General features: G+C 44.3%; 1 protein-coding gene across 1 annotated transcript in view; it reads right to left on the bottom strand.

Annotated features, from left to right (window-relative positions):
- Positions 1-12,105: 12,105 nt before the first annotated feature.
- Sntb2 (syntrophin beta 2) overlaps positions 12,106-15,418 on the bottom strand; it is a 79,688-nt gene continuing 76,375 nt past the window's right edge. The window contains exon 7 of the mRNA XM_021170744.1: positions 12,106-15,057. Coding sequence (XP_021026403.1) covers positions 14,965-15,057 — 93 coding nt within the window. The 3' untranslated portion in view covers positions 12,106-14,964. The remainder of the gene's footprint in view (positions 15,058-15,418) is intronic.

Below are 15,418 nucleotides of genomic sequence, written 5' to 3'. Positions count from 1 at the left end.
TGGAACTCACTCTGTAGACCAGGCTGGCCTCAAACTCAGAAATCCACCTGCCTCTGCCTCCCGAGTGCTGGGATTAAAGGCGTGCGCCACCATGCCTGGCTTCTTTTTTTTTTTTTTTTTTGGCACAGCTGTTTTTTATGTGGCCATACACAGGACTTTTGGTGGGGATTAAAGTATCTTTAAAGGATGAAAAGGGAATCTACAGAGACCACAGGGCAGCTCTTGAAAGCATCAGGCAGGATTACAGGTAAGATCCCCAGAAGTAGGGATCCATCTTTATTGTAAACAAAGATTACCGGGTGTTGTCTTGGGAAAGGCAAGAGCTTCTACCCAAGGTCAGATACAGTCAGACATCTCTGTTCCTGCACTATAAGGGACCTAAATACAGAAGGACTATGAAGTCTGATTGGCAGGTTTTCTTTCTTTATTTCTTTAAGAGTGAATGCTATTAACTATGCCAGAACTTGCCGGGCATGTAATTCCCACTACTGCAAAAACCAGTAGAACAAAAACTTAATCTATCAACCGGGAACTCAAAGGAACCCTGACAAGCTAGGCTTGGTCACAGGTCCCTAATAGCCAATTAAACAGACAGGTAATCATAGAAAATCAGAGGAAGGAACTTTATCTGATGTAGCCACATTAGGAAAAACAAAGAAAGAGATTCTGGGTACTGACAGAGGCTTAGATTTAAATAAAGAATAGAGCTATGCATAGCTGAGTAACCCAGGTCCAGGTGAGGACAGGCAGTATCCCTGGCTAGCCTCCAGTTTCTGGTGGGTCATCAGAACTGTGTGACATCTCTCCCTGGGAAGAGACAAGCTCCCCCCAACCCCCACCTGCTTAGTGCCAGCTTTGTCCTTCTTCCAGCATGAGATTCTCAGGGAAATTGCTTCAATAATCTGGAGACCATTGTTTCAATAATTTGATAACAGACAGGAAAGGCACGGGTGTGTTTAGAATATCTACACTCCTATCAGGAAGGTGGTAGGTGGGCTGAAAGGTCAAGGTCAGACTGGGCTACCCTGGGCCACTTAGAGAGATTGTCTCAGAATAAAGAGGAAAGAGCACTGGAGTGTTCAGTGGTAGAAATGTGTGCTTTGCATGTGTGAGGCCATAGGGTCTGAAGAGAGCAATGGTGTACTCATATACATAAAATAAGTAAATCTTTTTTGTTTGTTTGTTTGTTTTGAGATAGGGTTTCTCTGTGTAGCCCTGGCTGTCCTGGAACTCACTCTGTAGACCAGGATGGCCTAGAACTCAGAGATCCACCTGTCTCTGCCTCCCAAGTGTTGGGATTAAAGGCGTGGGCCACCACTGCCCGGCTAATAAATAAATCTTAAAAAAAAAAAATATGAGGGAGATGGGGTGCTTACAGCACAGGAAGTCAAGGAACCAGCAGGCCTTGCTGTGGGTCTGAGGGAGTGTCCCTGTGGACTCAGGGACAGGAAAGGACCTTGAAGTGCCTGGAGGACAGAAACACATTTCTTTTTTTTCTTTTTTTAAAGATTTATTTATTGTTATACATAAGTACACTGTAGCTGTCTTCCGACACACCAGAAGAGGGCATCAGATCTCATTACGGGTGGTTGTGAGCCACCATGTGGTTGCTGGGATTTGAACTTCGGACCTTTGGAAGAGCAGTCGGGTGCTCTTACCCACTGAGCCATCTCACCAGCCCCAGAAACATATTTCATATCGTCATGGCTTCTCAGTTTCCACCCAAAAGTTCTCTTTGTCTAGGCACTGATGGTGAAGACAGTGTGGCCATCAGATCTGCCCACCCCTCACCTGACCCTCACCTTCCACAGTAACCAGGTAGAGTATCACTTCTGTGTTTGGTCACCAGCCAAAGGGCTTCAGGACAGCTAGCTGCCCCCTTCTGACTTGTCTATCATGCAATTTGCCAGAAAATGCAAATGGGCAAATTCATCAGCAACAAGAGCTAACAGAAAACAGCGTCTGCTTTGGAAACTTACTGAAATGGAAAGTAATTGATGATTTACGGATTAGGGTCACCCTGTGAGAAATTCAACCACCATCGGCCTATGTAAACCACTCCTCAACCAACTTCCCTACAAACTGGACTGGACCAGGATCTTCCATCCTTCCTGTTAGCCAGCTTTTCCAGTAGCCATTTCCCTTACCGGAAGCCTCTTTTCTCCATCCCTCAGGCCTGCTCTGCAGCCAGACTTGTTTGTGTTGGGTAGCCATAGGATGCTGGATGGAGGTGGGTGGAGGTATGGGTAGGGACTTTATTTACTGTTTGGACAGTCACCAGGAGTCAAGCACAAAACACTATCTACTGCATGAAATAATCCTTAGTTAGTTACCTAAAGAATGAGCTTGTGAGAGGGGTAAGGCATTAACACAATACCCCACATGTCAGGAGTTGAAAACAGAAGTGAAATGTAAAAGTCCCTGTAATTAGAAAGAGGTGGTGTATCAAAAGATGGCCTAGTATGCCATCACTGGAAAGAGAGGCCCATTGGACACGCAAACTTTATATGCCTCAGTACAGGGGAACGCCAGGGCCAAAAAGTGGGAATGGGTGGGTAGGGTATGGGGGACTTTTGGGATAACATTGGAAATGTAATTGAGGAAAATATGTAATAAAAAATATTAAAAATATTTAAAAAAAAAGAAAGAGGTGGTGTTATGGCTAAAGGTACCACAAGGAAATAACACAGACTATGTGAATATGTGTGGTTTTGTAACAAGGACTCACTATGCATAGCTCTGGCTGGTCTGGAAGTCACTGTGTAGAACAAACAGGCTGGCCTCTAACTCACAAAGATCTGCCTGGCTCCACCTTCTAGGAGCTAGGATTAGCTAGGTGTGCACCATCACACCTGGCTCCAAAGTGGCTTTAACAACAGAAATGTCATTTCCTCACAGTTCTGGTGAGCATGCGGGTTTCTTTGGAGGTCCCTCCTTGACTTGTAACAGCAAGACTCTTCTGCTGAATTCTCCTGCGGTTTTCCTCTACACGTAGGCACTGGTCACTCAAATCCAAGGCCTCGGAGGACCGTTTGGAAATACCAGAGACTCAGAGGACTCCGTGGGAGCTTGGAAGCTATTACTCAGGAAATACCTAGTGTCTGCATCTTGTTTTTTTAGCAGCAGGTTTATGTACCAGCTTCTAACTGGTACCCTCCTTGCCTTCCAAGGCCTTTTTCCCTTTTCTGCTTCAATGTCTTCAAAGGAGGGAGATAGCCAGCAATCCCGCCACGTCAGCACAGACCTTTACAGTCTACAGAACATCTGCGGGTACAAGGCCACTTCAGAGACTGACACGAAGGTTTCCTTCACCCCAAATTTCTTCATCATATAAGAACAGAGGCCATATTGGAATAGAACCCACTCTAACAACTTACTTTATTTTTTATGTGCATGGGTGTGAAGGGGTCGGATCCCCTGGAACTGAAGTTAGAGACGGCTGTGAGCTGTTATGTGGGGCTGGGACTTGAACCTGGATGCTCCAGGAGACGTAGCCAGTGCTGTTAACGGCTGAACCATCTCTCTAGCCCCTTGAGCCCACTCTAAAAGCTTCATTCTACCTTAATCCCCTCCCTGAAGCCCTAATCACATTCTGAGATTTAGCATATGAATTTTGTGAGGACACTGCTCAGTCAGCGACGAGTGTGGCCTTTGAGGCCTACAGGCTGTTGTTTGCCTTCTTGCCTTCTTTTGGTTCGGCCTACCTGGTATTCTCTGGTGACTTGCATTGCTCTCAGAGCCTGCTGTCTGGAGAGGGTCCCAGGAAACACACCTCACCTTCGGCATATTCCAAGAAAATTCCATCGCACACAGCAGCTTCTGAGAGACAGGTGTTCCATCTCAACAGTCTCCCAAGTGACAGCCTGACCTCAGATGGGGAGACGTCCTGGGGTCTGGAGTCAGAGCTGGGATGCAAAGGGGAAGAGAATAAGGGAGAGCAGGAGCTAAATCTAAGTTTTGAGGGCTGCACATATGACATGTTTAGATCTGAGAACTTTACTTCACTGTAGCAGATACCTAACTCTCTGCTCCTACACCTTTAACAGGAATGACTTGTAAACGCAGTTAATTCCATTTTCTTCCTCCTCCTCACAGCCCTCTGTCCTAGATTGGATTCTGCTAGTTCTAAGAATGTTGGCTTTTATAGTAAACCCAAGCTGGGACCAGTGAGCCACTTCAGGTAGCCAATACAACGACTGAGAGGACAGAATCAGCAGTGTCCTAGGGTTCATACTGAGACGTATGCTCTTAACACTTGCTGAGGAATACCTTGGCCAATAATACCAGAGGCAGGAGGATTACCACAAGTTTGAAGTCAACCTGGTCCCCAGAGACCTTATATCAAAACAACATAACAGCTGGGTATGGAGGACAGTAGTGTCTGCCTAGCATCGGGTGAGGCCTCCAGGCTGACATCCAGCACTATACAAAACAATGGACTAGTGAAGAAAGGGACCAAAGCCAGGTCTGTGAGAATGAAAGGCTTCTTAACATACATCCTTTATTTATTGAGAATTTTTATCAATGAATAATTAGTATTATTTTTAAGACAGGGTCTCACTGTATAGCCCTAGCAAGTGTGATATTCACTTTGTAGACCAGGCTGGCCTCAAACTCAGCTATCCTCCTGCTTCTGCCTTCTGAATGCTAGAGCTAATGGTGCCTGCCTCCAAATCTAGTTTTGAGAGTGAGGTTGCTGGGGTGGAGAGATGGCTTGGCAGTTCAGGGCATGAGCTGCTCTTGCAGAAGACCTGAATCTGTAGCCAGCACTCACATGGTGGCTCCTGACCATCCATAACTAAAACCTAGATAGATAATAGATAGACTGATAGATAGATAGACTGATAGATCAATCAATCAGCTTGTTCACCAACTGTGACATTGCTTCTGTATCTACCTTCCCTAATACTGAAATTTCAGATTCCATGGAGGAGGCAGTGGAGTGTCATGGGTCATGAGGTGAGGGTGGAGGGGTGGTGTGGTGGACGGAGAAGCAGGAAGAGTGGCTTCAGTGGCCACTAGTTATAGTAAGCAAATGTGATGGCTACTCTTCGTTGTGAACTTGACTACATCTGGAATTAACTAAAACCCAAACGGCTGGGCACACTTGTGAGGGTTCTTTCTTTCTTTCTTCCCTCTTCTTTTTCTTTTCTTTTCTTTTTGTTTCTTTTTTTTTAAAGATTTATTTATTTATTTATTTATTTATTTATTTATTTATTTATTATATGTAAGTACACTGTAGCTGTCTTCAGACACTCTAGAAGAGGGATGGTTGTGAGCCACCATGTGGTTGCTGGGATTTGAACTCCGGACCTTCGGAAGAGCAGTCGGGTGCTCTTACCCACTGAGCCATCTCACCAGCCCCCTTGTTTCATTTCTTTTCTGTTTGTCTGTATGTCTGTCTTCCTCTTCCCTTACTCCCCACCCCCAATTTTTTTTTAAATTGTTTTTGAGACAGGATATCCCTGGCTGCCCTGGAACTTACTCGGTAAATCAGGCTGGCCTGAACTCCGAGATCTTCCTGCCTGCGGAATGCCCGGGTTAAAGGCGTGCATCACCACACCAGCTGGGAGTTAGGTTCTCAAGAAGATTCCAGTATCAGAATTATCAGTGTGAACTCAGTTTCAAAACACAAGATCTATGACTAAGGAGAGATGTCTCTATGTATACATCCACACACATCTTCCCTGCTCTTCTCCCCACCCCCCATTCCCCGGGAGACAGGGCTTAGTGTGTGGCCCAGGCTAGTCTTGAACTCAAGATGCTCTGCCACAGCTTCCTGAGTGCTGGGATTACATGGGAGTGTTGCCACTCACCGCTTCCTTGCTCTGTAGTGAATGCAACTCAGATCATAGCTTGAATTGGGATTTCAAAACAAGATGGGAGGGTGCTGAAGAAATGGCTCCGTGGTCAAAATCAATTACCATTCTATCAGAGAACCTAGGTTCCGATCTCAGGACCCACATTAGGCAGCTCACAACTGCCAAGAACTTCAGATCCAAAGGATGACACATACATCCCTCTGGCCTCTGTGGATACACGCACATACCTGCACATGCATGCACACACCTGTACAAACATGCACACACCTGCACATAAGTATATATCTGGTTCACAGGCAAAACTGGAACAAGACAGAGTCAAACACCTGGCATTTTTTTTTTGCCTTTGGCTTTCAAGACAGGGTTTGTCTGTGTAACCCTGGTTTTCCTGGAACTCACTCTGTAGACCAGGCTGGCCTCAAACTCGAGATCAGCCTGCTTCCTGAGTGCTGGGACTAAAGGCATACAACATCACCACCAGGCTTCTTTTCATTTTTAATTTAGATTCACTTGCTGGGTGTGCTTGTGTGTGTGTGGATGTGTGTACAACTTCTGGGAGTCATTGTTTTCTTTCTGTTACCTGGGATATCAGAATTGGAAGTAGCTGCTAAGCCTTTCACTGGCCCGTGCCTGTGTTCTTTAACTCTCAGGCCCTTGATTAGCAAGTGACTGAGGAACTGTCTGAGAGAGAGAGAGAGAGAGAGAGAGAGAGAGAGAGAGAGAGAGAGAGAGAGAGAGAGAGCCTGGGGTCTGAACAGACATGACAACTAAAGGGAACACACTGTACTAGGTACAATAGAAGGCGAGAAAGCAATAGCAGGTGCTGCAGGGGGCGCAGGGCATCACTTGCATGGGATGGGTCGGGTAACATCAGCCTCGTTCTTATGTTGGTTTCCTGACAAGGAGGGCCAGACTGGCCTCCCAAAATGCCCTGTATAGTAAGACAGACATTCCTGAATTTAAGGGTAACAGAGTGCCTGCCAAAACAGAAACAGTAAGATAATGGAACAGTGTGAAAATCACTAGTAATTAGGAAAAGTGGCAGAAAGGGAGGCGTCTGAAGGCTTTTGAAACATGCATGTCAAACTTTCAGCAGTTCTCTAGCTGCAGCCTCGACTGCTGGGACCCCAGCCACCATCCTGTTTGTCTGATGTTTTTGAAACTTTCCTGTAAGTCTGAAACTAGGTCCACTACATTTTAAAACACAAGAGACAATGTCTAAAAGCAACTTTTTATTTACAATAAAAAGGTTACAAAGGCATATATACTTATATATATGTATATATATATGTATATATATATAATACCCTTAAGTTACAAATTTTCATTGTAATATACAATGCTATATGTCGTTGTGCAACTCAAGAGAAGTGTTGTCTAAGCATCTATATTGAGAGAATATACATAAAGCTTTGTAAAAAATGAGAACACATACTGCTCTGTTTTATATCATGGGTCTTTGATTTGGTAGCCAGAAGATTTGAGAAATTTTAAATAAGACTTGAATAGAGGTCTTATTTAAATAAAGGATTCTAAAAAGAAAACAAACAAACAAAACAAAACCAACACCAACACCAAAACAATCAATTGGTACAAATAGGCTTTCTGTTGTTGAGGTTTTTGTGTTTGTCTGTTTTGAGGGGCAGGTCCACATGCCTGAGCAGGCTGGTTAGGCTTGTTATTTACTATGTAACGATGGATGACTTCTTCCTGCCTCCCACCTTCCAAATGAATGCTGGGTTTACAGATGTGGCCAGCCACATCTGGTTTTCTGTGGTGCTGTGGATAGAACTCAGGGCTTCCTGAGGCAAGTGTCCTTCCAAATGAGCTAATCACCAGCCTTACTTGAGCTAGCTTTCTAAGTCTTTACACTTAACAAAAATGAGTAGTGCAAGAGAGAATACATACTCGTGGGGATTAGCAGAGGGTACGCAGAAGAAAAAAAATAGGTTATGCTTTGTAAGACTTCAGATTTGGCACGAAGAAGAGGGATTATTGGGGCTCTGGGGACTGCAACTTACCTCACCAGGCAGGCTAACTAACACTGGCGTCCCAACCGAGGGAGGAGATCTGAACCCAGGGCCTGGGGTAGTAAGTGAGGATTTGGGAGACTATGATTATGCAGACCTCAGCTTTTCTCTCTCCCTAATCCCACTGATTCAGAAAACACCAGCAAAAAGATGTAAAAATACCCACTGTTAACAGAGGACTCCACAGAAGGAAAGCCCTTCTTTGGTCCCATAGGACTAGGTGTGCAGCAATAATATCTGCTGGTTTTGATAAAAACACAGTTATTAGCACCTGACTGTAAAGGGCAGGTTTAGAGAACAAGACACTCAAGGCGTGACCCAGTGACTCCAATACATTTGCAAACAAGGGGAGAGCGCCATGCAACTCATCTTCCGGCCATCCCCACCTCAGAGAGGTGCTTTCTGGGAATGATTAGATAAGTTTGAAAAGCTGACCTCACAGGTCAATAAAAGCAAGAAGGATTGAAAGAGGCCGTCACTACTGGAAAATTCAGCCAACCCCAGCTCACTTTCTCTAGGTCTCTTTCCACTGAGTTTGAATGCCAACGGGTTCTTGAGTAAGCAGAAAAATGCTAATTTTCAGGACTTATTTATGTATTGTATGAATATGAGTGTTTTGTCTGCATGTATAGCTGCACACCAGAAAAGGACATCGAATCCCATAGGACAATTATAGAGGACTGTGAGCCGACATGAGGGTGTTGGAAATTAAAATCGAGCCTCTAAAAGAGCAGCCAAGAGCTCTAACCACTGAGTCATCTTGCCACACCTGGACTCTTGCTAATTTTTAATACAATTTGGTTGCTTGTTATTGGAGAAACGGTCCAGCTATGATGTGTATAAGGACCTTAAGGAAATACGATGCAACCAGTGGTGGTGACACACATCTTTGATCCCAGGCAGAGGCAGATAGATCTCTTGAGAGTTTGAGGCCAGCCTGGTCTATAAAGCTGTTCCAGGATAGCAGAGACACTCTGTTTCAAAAACAAAAAAATAAAAACACAAAACTGCCCTCCAGTCTGGAAATGAATAGGTCAGCAATGTTCAAAAATAAACTTTGCTGTCTATTTAAAAGAATAAAAGGGCTAGAGAAATGGCTCAGTGGTTAAGAGCACTGACTGTTCTTCCAGAGGTCCTGAGTTCAATTCCCAGCAACCACATGGTGGCTCACAAACATACATGACCTGATGCACTCTTCTGGAGTGTCTGAAAACAGTGATAGTGTATTCACACATAAAAATGAAAAAGAAAAAAGAAAAAGGCTTTTTCCCCTATTAATCTACTGTTGGCGATATTTTCACTTTGTGATTTATCTTATTGAGGGACCTTTAATATTTCCCTTCACAAACTAAAGTCTAAGTTTTCATTAAAAAATGATATATAATGAAAACTCCAACTTCCTTAACATGTTTAGGTGATCTTCTCATGTTGCCATGGGCAGAGCCTGAATATGCCTTCACACAAACGTTTACTGGAGCAAGCTAAATCCAATGACACTCTGGGACAAATGCTAAGTGGTGGCTGGAAAGATGGTGTAGCAAGCAAGAACACAGGCTGTTCTACCAGCACCCACACGGCAGCCCAGAACCACCTGTAACTCTACCACACAATGCTTGTTGGATGAAATGTAGGGGCACATAATGAACTAGCCCGCAAGTTTCAAACGTTTCCACTCCCAGAGAACCTTTTGGGTATCTACAGTCCTCTGTGACTTCGGAAGGGTGAAGGAGCCACGAGGCCCTGAGGGTAGAGCAGTGACTGGGTTGAGCACTGTCACAAGGACATGGAGGCAAAGTCAGTGCAGGGCTGAGGTGAGAAGTCTAACCAGGGATCCCAGTCCTATCGTGGAGTAAGGGAACATCTATTATCAGGTTTAACTGCATAGCTTTTGTTTGTGCTTGCTTTAGAAAAAAAAAAAAAAAGACAGGGTCTTACTGTGTAGCCTTGGCTAGCCTAGAACTCACTGTAAACCTGGCTGGCCTTGAGATCTGCCTCTGCCTCCCTGATAAGACTAAGCACTTAAGCCTATGTGTCTCGAAATATGGTAGATTTAAACATATGTATCTAACCAATTGGGCAAAGAGTAATTTGCAAAAGGCATATTTATGTATTATATTAAATTCACACAAACTTGTTTTGAGCTGAGTTTCCTGCATGGCCCCAGGCTGATCTCAAACTCTCTACATAGCCGAGGATGACTTTCAACTCCCCATCTCCCTTGCCTCTCAGGCCCCCCAAGAGCTGGACTGTACTTCATGTGCCGTGGCTGGGAAGATGCGCAGTGGTTAGGAGCACTGGCTGCACCTGTGGAGGACCCTGGGTTTTAGTTCCTGGCACCAGCATAGTGTCTTGTAACCCTCTCTGACGTCAATCCCAGGGGCTCTGAAGCCCTCCTCTGGCTTCCTCAGACACCACACGTGCATATGATGCACGTGCGGGCAAACGGTCATATGCATAAAATAAGAAATAAATCTTAGAAAACACTTTGATCCAGTCACACGAAGTGGGATGGAACAATAAAGGTGGCAAGAAGTTAAGTTTAAGTTGACATTTCAAAGCTGGTGCACAGCTGTGATTCCCCGGTGCTTAGTAGAGGCAGGAGGACCAGCAATTTGAGGCTGGTCAAGGTTATATAAGAGTATGTTTAAAAACTAAGAAGAAAACCAAAACGTTTTATTTTGAAATCAAAGGGGCTAGGACTTTATGAATATGTAGCTCAGTGGTACTGTATGCTTAGCATGCCCAAGGCCCTAGGTCAATTTCAATGCCTAAGACTGAAAAGGAAGAAAGAACCTCTCTTCCTGCGAGTTAATATAACAACCATTTTTTCCCCCTAGTTGGTCTGGCCACTGCTGAAAAGAGTCAGGAAAATAGTTAATGTACTCCCTGTGGCTATTCGTTGTTTCTGAACACTGAACTGAAATTCTCACCTCTGATAAACTTGTCACTGATCAGCTGGATGTGGGTTTCTGCCTCTTTTTAGTGGTGTTCCAGAGGATTCCAGGGCCTTGCACATGCTCTGCTACTGAGCTAACCTCCAGGCTATCTCATTTTTAAAAAAAGGAGAACAGGTTTCAGAGCAGCTCCTTAGGCAGTCAATACCAAATTCCTCTTACATCACTATGGTGTGGAGCAACTCCACACCATAGAATTGAATGTACACAATCCCGACGTGTAGCATGATTTCTACCAACAACTACGTGCTTAAGTGAATATTTAGACAGTGAAAGAAGGAGCTTAAAGATGCTTCAGTATGGACTGTATCGACTTGTAAGGATTGTGTGTAGAGTCAAAATCATTCTAGATTACTAAGTAATTAAAACAAGGGCGTGGATTCAGCTAAAGTTTATATGACCTCAATTTTTTTCTATTGTACTGAGACAGGATCAGATGTAATCCAGCTGGCCTTGAATTGAGTACAGCTAATCTTGGATTCTTTGCCTGTGGCTCCCAAGTGCTAGGATTTTGTTGTTGTTCTGAGACAGAATCTTACTGTGTAGTCCTGGTGCCTGACAAACCTGGAATAGCTTCCAAAGTAAACTCAGACTACCACTGTAGTACTACACATTAAAATCTGTCCAGAGCAATGTGCTTAAGGTCTAAGTAACCTTGTATTTCATCTTCTCATTAGAGATAGGAGTTTATTTCCTTCCTTCCCTCCCTCCCTCGCTCCCTCGCTCCCTCCCTCCCTTCCTCCTTCCATTTCTTCATTCCTTCAGCCCCTGGACTTGGGTGCTGAGATCTCATCTCCAGTCCTCATGGCGGCGGCAGCCCTCTTTCTTACCCACGGAGCCCAGTTCATTCTTGGCACCTAGCGCTGCCAGCAGCCACGTGGGGACGGAGGCACAATATTTGCACATTTAAGTATCGTGTACAATCAATAGCATGAACCAGTGAGAATAATAATATACGGTCCGAGAAGGTGTCCAAGAAAAGATACAAAAGAAGAGAGAGTGCTGGAGTCTCCCACTCTTCCGGAACACTTCAGGACTGCTCACCTCTTCTAGCAGCTAGGGCTTTTAAGGAAGTCTAGCAGCTTTGACAGTGATTTGCATTAAAACACATGGGTAGATTCTTCCAAGGTTTTGAAAACAAACAAAGCCACATGCATTTAAATTAAACTAGAAGACTCTTGCGTTTCTTACAAGAGTTTAAGAAATCAGTAATTTTCCCCACACATTTTTGTTCATCAAAACCACTCATAGTAAAACCTTTCTGGGGAGTGGGGTAATCGTGTTCAGATTCCACATAGCTTAATTTGTTTATTTTTGTTTTATATTTTTGGTGATAACAGATAATTTCTTGTTTTGAAAGAATAAATTTTGGTTTATTAGCTGAGTGCATTTATTCAGCTGAACAAAACTTTGCTACCGTTCTGTCCAGGAGAATAAGTTAGGAAAACAAACACATCAGTAACAATGAGCTATTTGTTGGTTAGAGAGATTGTTCTACATATAAAAAATAAATAATTCAATCTCTCCTACCATGCAAATAATTTCCAGTAACAAACTTTGAGAGTTCAGACAAAAAAAAAAAAAAAAAAAAAAAGGACAAACCCCCACCAGATACTATCAGACTTACCCTAGTCTAAAAAGTGCCAAACATGGCTTCAAAATAGGCAGATGGCATTTAAAGTAACATTTCTGATTGCCCATACATCTCCCAATATTTAACCTGGAACTGTCTATAGGTCGGTGACTTTAGTTACAATTATTAATAAATATGGCATATACACACAAGCATTTCTTTATATAAAATATTTGATACCAATTTCTAGGCAAGGCTTGTTGGTAACATCAGCTTCCTTTAGTCCTCTTTCTTATGGGGAGGAGAGCTCTCATCTGCAGGGTGACCTGGGATTGTGTGGAATGCACAGATGCCTAGGAAGTGGTCCATCCAACAGGAAGCGCTCCACAGTTTCCTGCCCACTCACACCCAGGAGCCCACAACATCCCCAATAATGTTCAAGATGAAAAATTAAAGACAATCTAGCTGATTCTATAAAAGAGGTGAATTATCAAAGATGCCCATTTTTAGTTATCATTTGAAAATAGTTTGCTGTATTTTGGCATTTGAGTACAAAATTGATAATATAGGTTTGTATCAAGGTGTCCCACACTCACAAAAAGCATTCCACTTGTGATTTAAAATTCCTAATTGACCACCTTCGGGGGTGGGGGATGCTACAGCTTCCGGAACAAGCAGTTTAAGACCTTGCTCTTGGTGCTCCTAATGACAACAAAATCACCCATAAGCCTTCATTTTATAAGCCTCAAATGACAGTATTAAAAACCCTGTGGGCCACAGGCCTCAGCCAGAAGAAGGGCACACCTTACCTGGCTGTCGTCACACCCACTTACAGCTCTTCTAAGGAACAGGGGGCAGAGGCTCTTGTCAATCTCCCTGGTGGTTCCGCCTTTCACACCCGCAGCTCAGTGGGGCAGGAGCCAGAGCTCTCTTTCTGCTGTAGCTCTGCTTTCTGCACTCAGAGCTGGGACATTTCTTCTTTTTCTTTTGAGTTGAAGATGTATCAGGGATGGAACCTATCTCAGGGTTATGACTTTCTCCCCAGCCGCTGGATACTGTGTGTCTGACTGCAGAGCAGGAGGCCTGACTCACTGACAGCGGAGGACAGCAGGGCGACACCTCTGCTTGGCATCTGCTCGTTCCTCTGGCTACCCTGCCAATCAAGGCAGCTCAGGCTCTGCACAAATACTTGTGTTTTCTTCCCTTTCACCCTCTACCCCATTTGAAGTGTCATATCCCTGTGTAGCACTCCAGAGAAATCTAGAATATGAGAGTTGTTTCTAGACATGTCTTCAGAGAGGTTAGAAAACCTCTAGAAAATATCAGATATTAATATTTCCTTTTTGTTCAGATTTGGGAGCTGTGCTAATCTTGAGGTTTTATGTAGAGTGTTTCAAGAGAAACAAACAGGATGGTCCTCCAGGTCACACTTACCCTGAGTCATGACAACACGTGGCCATGCTGAACAAAATGCAGGTGACTACCATGGTCTCGCTCTCATCATCCCGGCCACCCAGGGGGTGCTAGGAAACCAAGGTTAACCTTGAGCTGGAGGTGACTTGTCCTTACTACTTTGGGGCCACAAAAGACCAGTGCCAGGATCTCTCCTGGCCACCGTGCTCTGTGTCACTCAATACAGCATCTGTGCTACAAAGCTAACGTGACCCACAAAACTACCACCAAAAGATGCCATTAAGGAGCTGACCTCAAGGACGACTCCTGAAAGCCAGCTGGGATCCCAGGAACGGCAGTGAGACCCGGTCGTCCAACAGTCACTAATAAAGCTCCACTGACCCTACCCAAAGGCACATTTGGTAAGCAATAAGAAATGGCTTAGCTTAAGATGAGGATCTTTCAAAATAAACTGTAGACCATCCCCTGGCTCCTACCAAATATAAACTCAATATAAACTAAAGAAAGCAACACTCCTCTTTCAGGGCAGCATTTCCAACTTGCTTTTCAACTTGGACACCACAAAAAAGGGGAGTGAAGGCAAAGGCAACCAGACTGTGCAAGTTCTCAGTCCTAAAGGCAGCACTTATGGGTGGCAGAGCTGGTGCCAGATAGAGGTGGGGAGGGTGGGACAGGGCAGGGTCACTGTGGTGCAAGGACCTGTGTGGGATGTGCCTGAGGGACGGCAGCTGCACACTAGCACCGGAGAGCGACAGTCATCCCAGGAAGAGCTCAAGGCTATACCCAAATGATTCCTACACAAAGAAAAGAAGAGCCCCTTTTGGCTATCTGTTTATGTCCAAAGAGAAACCCAAAGAGCCAGACTTCATAACAGGGAAAAGAAACCTGATTACTTAGAGATCACATTATGAAATAAGACGATAAATCAATAGCTTTCATTTGGAGCTTATAACAGTTCTAGAATTTCTGACCAAGGCTGTGTGGGAAAGGTCGGCCCTTCCTAAAACCCTGTTGTGGCCCAGCAGTGGTCTGCAGGCCCTCAGGAAGGCACTGTGATGGGGCAGGAGCAAGGCTTCTGTTTGTGCTTCTTTGTTGTTACTTTTCTTTCTTTTCATCTTCTGAGGTGGAAATACTTCTTGTGACAGTCAAAGCTCTTTCTTCCCTCTTGCTGCTCACACAAGCAGTCCCATGCGAGTGACTTTGGCGGATAAGAACGTGTGCAATACAAATACAATCGGCTTTGGACAAGAATGCAGGTCCATAGTCTGTGGAGAAGAAACATGAGTTGTCACTGTAATACTCTTCCTCCTTTCCTTTCGTTCATGTACATCTGGCATTTGTCTGTGTGAGGGAGTCGGAGCCACAGGAACCCGAGTTACAGGCATTGTGATCTGCCATATCCATGCTGGGAACTGAACCTAGGCCCTCTAGAAGAGCAGCCAGTGCTCTTAACTGCTGAGTCATCTCTCTAGTTCTACACACACTTTATAAACAATGGTATTAAATACATTTAGATATGATGTTTCACTTTTGTTTTATTTTGTTTTTAAAAAGCAATCTTTGGGTAGGGGGGTGGGGGGAGGGTATGGGGGACTTTTGGGATAGCATTGGAAATGTAAACGAGGA

Source organism: Mus caroli, chromosome 8, assembly GCF_900094665.2.
Source record: "Mus caroli chromosome 8, CAROLI_EIJ_v1.1, whole genome shotgun sequence".
Taxonomy (NCBI): Eukaryota; Metazoa; Chordata; class Mammalia; order Rodentia; family Muridae; genus Mus; species Mus caroli.
This window is presented reverse-complemented; position numbering and strand designations above follow the sequence as displayed.